This window comes from Phragmites australis, chromosome 2 (assembly GCF_958298935.1).
Source record: "Phragmites australis chromosome 2, lpPhrAust1.1, whole genome shotgun sequence".
Taxonomy (NCBI): domain Eukaryota; kingdom Viridiplantae; phylum Streptophyta; class Magnoliopsida; order Poales; family Poaceae; genus Phragmites; species Phragmites australis.
Window position 1 is genome coordinate 43650985 of NC_084922.1, and position 6469 is coordinate 43657453.

General features: G+C 40.0%; 1 protein-coding gene across 4 annotated transcripts; it reads right to left on the reverse strand.

Moving 5' to 3' along the window:
- Positions 1–262: 262 nt before the first annotated feature.
- On the reverse strand, positions 263–6469 carry LOC133909075 (coatomer subunit delta-3). Of its 4 annotated transcripts, none has more exons than XM_062351355.1 (12): positions 6371–6469; positions 5748–5813; positions 5527–5566; positions 4942–5165; positions 4368–4610; positions 3186–3318; positions 2570–2877; positions 1841–2027; positions 1616–1769; positions 1361–1423; positions 1178–1274; positions 263–582 (listed from the first exon to the last, which is right to left on the reverse strand). In XM_062351355.1, the coding sequence occupies exons 2-12, from the start codon at positions 5748–5750 to the stop codon at positions 493–495; spliced, it is 1542 nt and encodes a 513-aa protein (XP_062207339.1). In that variant the 5' UTR covers positions 5751–5813; positions 6371–6469; the 3' UTR covers positions 263–492. The 4 variants fall into 4 exon arrangements, with proteins under 4 accessions (XP_062207339.1, XP_062207342.1, XP_062207340.1 ...); XM_062351358.1 differs by lacking the exon at positions 6371–6469 and adding an exon at positions 6259–6358; XM_062351356.1 differs by lacking the exon at positions 6371–6469 and adding an exon at positions 6176–6222.

Genomic DNA, 6469 nt, shown 5'->3' on the forward strand with positions numbered 1-6469 from the left:
TCCTACATAACAGTTCGCCCTTGAGAAACTAACACTAACCTAGTTTTTTCCTAAGGAAACTAGGGCTACTATTTACACCCGCCGGAGGAGAGAACCGGCGGGATCCGTGCTACAACGAGCTCCCCTGCTCTGTCGCTTTCTCTCTATTGTAGCATCGGAAAGGGTCAAGAGCCTCGGCTCTTGGCACCTTGTTCAAACATATGGAGCTATCCACTCTCAAACAGCAAAATGCAGCGCCTCTTCTCAAGCAAACAGGGACAAATGAAAACAAACATAACGCCAATTGATATTTTCTATATTCCAGTAAACGTATCACTATCGCGCAACATTTTACAATAAGTAGATACAAAGATGCATTATGTATAACACATATTTCTCTATGTTCCAGCAGCCCATGGGTCACGACAGAAATTCTTATGTTCTATATACTGTAAATATGCTCAATCACTCGACCAAAACAAATCAACTTCAAGTTTCAAGGGCTACCTTCCCTCAAACTACTTGGTAATTAGCAGTGACCAATCGAATCCTCTGTGAAAATTTTGGAGGGCTACCTTCCCTCAACGGAAGAACGGCGGTAACCTGAAACAAGAATTTGCATGAAACCACAAGAATTAGTAGACATTGAAAGGGGGTAAACATAAAATTTAGCAAGTAGAGTTCACTCAGCCAAAAAAAAGGCAGTAAAATAGTTTTTTTTGGAAAAAGAAAACAATGTATAGGGCCGTGTATAAAATGTCTTGTAGTATCAATTAAGGACTAGAACTGCTACACATTTTCGGTGGTTAATTATGTAGGTTACGATGTGCTTTAGGGCGGATTGAAGCCTGGAACCGCCCTGCCAAAAAAAAAAAGCGTTGACAGAGTGCCAGCGCAGTTCTTTCGATCGATGCCAAAGTTTTGGCTTGCACAGGGAGTGTTGGCTTGCACGGTCGTTTTCACGCCAACGCGTGGGTGAAATGACGGCGGCGAATTCGTCCGCCAAATTCTAGGCGAGCCGGTGTTTTGGCGGGGCTAGTGCTGGCATCATACAAACACGCCCGTAATCATTTTCTCAAAGTGCTGCTGTGCCTTCTAAGAGATGAGAAATCAGTTCTCTCTCATTATGCTCCTACTCATAGTTTGGAAGACAGAGGCTACGCATGTACGATCCAGTAAGAAACATGATATAACCAACCTTCAAATCGCTGAAGGTGTTTGACGCAGAAAATCCAACAGAGATAGGGAAAAATGTCGATGGATCAGCTGCAGGGACAGCAAATTCCATAGAACCACTGCAAATGAAAGAAAAACAAGCGTTAGCAAAAGCATGGGGACAAAATGCATGACATAATAATAATAATACATATGCTTCAAGTACCTGCGGTTGGATTGATCAATTAGAATAATTGACCACTCCAACACTGAGTTTCTTGAGTCGTACCTGCATGCAATAAAACAAGAGAGGCAATTAATATATGCAGCTAGAGACGAGCTGAATGGGCGAACCTAGGGACCATCCGGCTGGTTAACTGGGAGAAATTACAGCTCTTGTCATTAGTCGGGTTGTAGAGGCCATTCTTAAGACACATGTTACCAGAGTATTTAAGAGCGAGACAAGGGTTCTGAAACATACTTCCATTCTCCATCTATCTGTCTAACACTTGGAGCCTCACTGAGTGCAGGCAGAGGCATAGAGATGACAACATTGTGCAAATCAAACATCTCTGATGCTTCATACTCAATGTTCACGTATGTTTCATTTCCAGAGACTGAAGGCCAGCAATTGACTGCAAGTGGCAAAAACAGGTTACAGAAGTCCAAATTTGCAAGCTAATTAAACCAAACAGTTGAAGTATACCTGCCAATGGCAGCGAGGCCTCATCCAGCTCCTGTATTCTCCACTTCACAAGAGGGGTTTCATTTTGACCACTGGGGAAAGGCCTGCTTGGATCTTTTGCCCCTACAATTTGCTGACTATTGAACAACTCTTTGTTGATATTAGGGTGTGTCTTGAAGCTAAATCCAGGTACATCTTGGTTCTCAACCTGTAAACCGCACCAGATATAGGATTTTTAATATAATCTAATTGAAGTAGTTTAATTAGGATACTGTAGCTAAACAAGCAACCTTTGGCCTTTGCAAGCAGGAGATGGCGATTTGTACACCCGTTGCTCCAATAGCAGGGATGCACAATAAGGTTAAAATGAATTTGCCTATCTCAGAGAATCTAATGGCATATGACGAAAACAATGTGAGTTCTAAAGTAAATATTTATATCATATTAGGATGAAACAAAAAGAGAGCTTCGAATATTAATTAAGAGCAAGATTTACTATCATCAATCCAATGATTTTTCAGATTAGAAGCTCAGATGTATAGAAAGCAGCGTAAATGTAGAACAATTCAGAAAAGAGACCGGTATTTAGGTCATTAGTTGCTTCGACAAATATGCCAGGAATGGATTGAGTGGTAGAAAGAGCAGTATGAGCAGGTGTGAGCAGAGGATTTTGATGCTTGACTATTTATTTAAGAAAAAGAGTGTCTAACAAGAATGTAAAAGGTCCAGAAATCAAATATAGAAAACGACCTGCAACTGGATAAAACCATTGGTGTCATTCAGAACTTGGAGAGCAAGGGTTCCTTGAATATCAAAATTATTAATCCCACCATCCCTTTTAACAGTGACGTTGAGTTTCTCTTCAATTGTCACTGTGATAGGATCACTTGGTGGGACAGATGACGGCCTTGACTGAATTGCACTTGGTTGAGTATCCTCCAAAATGAGTTCTCCTTCAGCTTTCAGAGATTCTAGGAACTGATTTGTCTTCTGTGACTTGCCCAATTTCATACCACCAGCCACTTTACTGATAGCAGTAGTAGGAGCAGAAGGACGCCCTGTACAAATGTCACAAGTGGTCAAGATAAAAAATAGCCGTTCATAATAGAGGCGTTCATTAGTGGTTAAAAAGTGGTTTTAAATGGCAGTAATAGCATGCTGATAGTGGTGGTAGTAAGTACAACGTGAAAGTTCCTTTTCAAAATCCATTTGAAAGCTGTGGACCAAAAATTCACGTGAAAGTTCCGTTCCAGATTTAAAAGTCCATGCCAACAAAATTGAAAGACATAAAATTCACTGTCATCAAGTCTCAACACTATATTAACAACATTAAAATTTCCACATAGCAATTCATTTGGGTACTAACCTTTGGGCTTTCGAGTGAATGAGTCACCAAATATATGATCATCCCCTGGACCGCCAACTCTTGTGTTCATGTCACTAACAACGTTTGGAGTCCTCAGGGGGCCAAATGCATTTTCTGTCTTGCCTCTGTCAGTCTGCATAAGTTCCAACAAGTTGCCTCATTATACTAGTTTACTACCGTTGCAAGTTAGTCAAAGGCCACTGGTTATCACACACATGCTTTTGCAGGGGTGCTCTATGTTTACTCCTCCAAGACGATATACAATTTTCCAGACAGCAAAAAATGACAGTATGTGTGCTGCAAATAAAATTGTCCGTAATCCAAATAGAAAAATATTTAATCGAGCCAAAATTTCAAAGGCAATCAAAGGGCCATGTGTCATAGATAGAGGTAAAGAATTTAGAATCCAAAAAATTGCCCATCATTTTGTACCAGTTTAGGCACACACAAAAAAAAAATCGGTAAGAAACCAGCCTAACTCTTCCCACCCATGGCCTAAAATTGGTGCCACAACTTCAACCTCAAAATAAAAATACTTTAGTCCAGAAATTTTTGGGCAGATTATATTTTCAACCTAGAACTTCCAAATATGATAAGTTGGTTCTCCATCCTTTGTTTTTTCATCGAGTTCAACATATGCTTTCATTAGTATTTTAGAAAGATAGTTTATGACATAAAAAAGAACTAACTAAAAATCCATGGACCAAAATAATTGTTTATCTCTCAAAATATTATAAAAGATTAATAATGAGGACTTAGCAAATCTGGATCACAAGCGTAAAAGTGGTGAAAGTCATAATAATTATTGCTATGCTTACAAGATTGTAAATGTAGACCAACAGAACAGGCGATTATAGATAAAAGAATGCGACAATGATGAGAGACACACGACATATCATTCAATACTTGATCAGCAACCAAAGCATTGGAATATATCTAACAGAAAACGGCGATTATCAGATTAAGCTTCCATGTCATGAAACAAGTGGAGTGATAAACCAGGAATAACTTAGATAACCCCATGGTCTGTGTGGACTTAAATATTTTAGAGTTCTCATAGCTATCATTGAAGAAATCTCAAATTAACAATACAGGGGCATACAAGCAGGTTAAGAAAAATCCCTTGATGTGCAAAATTCAAGAGAAGCATGCATTTGTGTTCGAGAAAAAGTTAGGACAGACCTTGCTTTTCTCAATTTCAGTAACTTTCCTCCTCATGAGATCCTTAGTTTCGTTTATTTTGCTTTGCATGACGAGTTTGTGCAGCTTCTCTTCATGGCTCTCCATCTCGCAGTATTGTTTAACTTGTTCAACAGTTACATTTTCTTTGTTTCCAAGGGAAATGGCTTCATCAAAAGCCAAAATGAGGTCATATGCTGCCCTACATACACCTTCCTCGTCCAAAGAAGGGGAGTATTCGGGCACCTTTGTTTGTACATGTTCAAGGAAATCACTGGACTGAATAGGTGTTTAGAATATGCAAATGCTATAAGCCTATAATTAGGTCCTATGCAAGGACGAGTGTGAATACAGTGATTCTTGTGTTGACCTTTGTTCCATAAGCAAAATAGTGGGTATGTTCGCGCATAATCTTTTTTAGTTTACAGAAAGAAAGATGTGTATTTAATATCATCCTTGTAATGAGAATAAACGATATACAGTTGGCAAAATTTTCCTTTTCTGGTGTTGACTACACATTTTTAGCAGTAAACTAGCCTTTGAGATAGAGATATAACATAAACTGAGAACAGGATACGAGTTTGGAGAGCAGCCTCAGTGTCTCCAGGTCTTCAAGAATGTTACTCTGCTTATTTGTGATGACTAGCAGATATAGAGCTTCAATAGGCTGATAAACATAGCGGACATTTTCAGCCTCAACATAAGTGTGTTGCTTTCCAGTTCCCACCAACTTTGGAAATGCTGCAAGCAGTCCCTCAATCCTTGTCCGAGGCATGTCAACAAATTGTCTTGATAGAAGTGCTGCACAGTTGAAGAAAAACAGAAATAACAGTGTATGCTCTTAAACAGTTCATAAGGCAAACAATACAGAAAGAAAAAGAAAGTTGACAGTAGATTGACATTTAAAATTAGATGCATACAAAGAAACCCTTAAATTTACTGAACAGAACTTATTGCAGAAAAGCCATTACAGCGTTGTTGTTTTGAGTTTTGACACATTTGTAGATTCATGGCTACACAGCAAGGAATGCCAAATAGTGATATATATGCTATAGCTACCAAAATTAAATAGAATGCTTAGTGTTCAAGGAAGAAGATATATCATTAAGGCATCAATAAGAATATTCAACTTTAATAACTGGGCAATTCCAAACCGGCCCACCTTTTCCAGACTTCGATATTATAGAGGCTGCAAGAACCACCTGTAACATAAACAAAAAGAACAATCAATTCTTCGGAATACCGAAACATAAAATGCAACCAAAATCATATGAATAATACATATCCCTCAATGCAATGCCCTTATTGAATGTGTAGACTCCAGAACAGAAGTGAATCAGTTTATAACATGGGAAATACAGTACAATTTTGAATCAATCATACCATTTTCAATGGTTTTGTCTCCCGTCAATCGCCAAAGGCCCAAAGCCAAGTCAAGAAACTATTGAACTGCAAGAGAGAGGCTAATTAGTTCCACAAACCAAAAGGCCATACAAGACAGTTAAACAAAGCAACTCACGAGCACTGCTGGAGCACAACATTCAGACTACATAGGGAAGTTAGTCGAGAAAAATTAATGCGATTCAAACAACACCTACTCGATCTGAATTCCACGCATAATTGTAGATGCACCCATGTGCAAACTCGTAATCTACTGATATCATCGCAATAAAGAGATCGCCGTGCAGGCTCGGGATCAGCGGCGGACTTAAACGACGGGCATTGGGGTTCAGTTCAAGCCCCAAGAATTTCAAAAAGTAAACCGACGTTAATGCACCACCAGGAAGCAAGCAAATCCGCGACAAAATTACTTGTATTTCAGGGCTGGCGGCAAAGGGGAAAAAATCGCATAATCAAACGAGCGATCCGTCCGAGCAAGCTAGGGCATCCTAACCAACGGAAGAAGGGACCAATCTCAAACTCGGGTGGATCTCCACCCCACGCCGGTCACGGGAGACGAGGACGCCTACGGGAGAAGGAGAGGTGCAGTTGCGACGGAGGGATACCTGGATCTAGATCCGGGCTTATTCTTCGGCGCGGAGCGGAGGGACGAGTGGACGAAGCTGGCGGGCGGGTATTTATCGGTGGGTGGCGAGCTGGTCGAG

What these genes read in the sequence shown, in the direction of transcription:
- LOC133909075 (XM_062351355.1), bottom strand. An exon ending in CTGAAATTGAGAAAAGCAAG is followed by an intron (nt 3,319 to 4,367) that starts GTCTGTCCTAAC and finishes GAACTTATGCAG; the next exon opens with ACTGACAGAGGCAAGACAGA. An exon ending in ATGGTTTTATCCAGTTGCAG is followed by an intron (nt 2,028 to 2,569) that starts GTCGTTTTCTAT and finishes TGCGGTTTACAG; the next exon opens with GTTGAGAACCAAGATGTACC.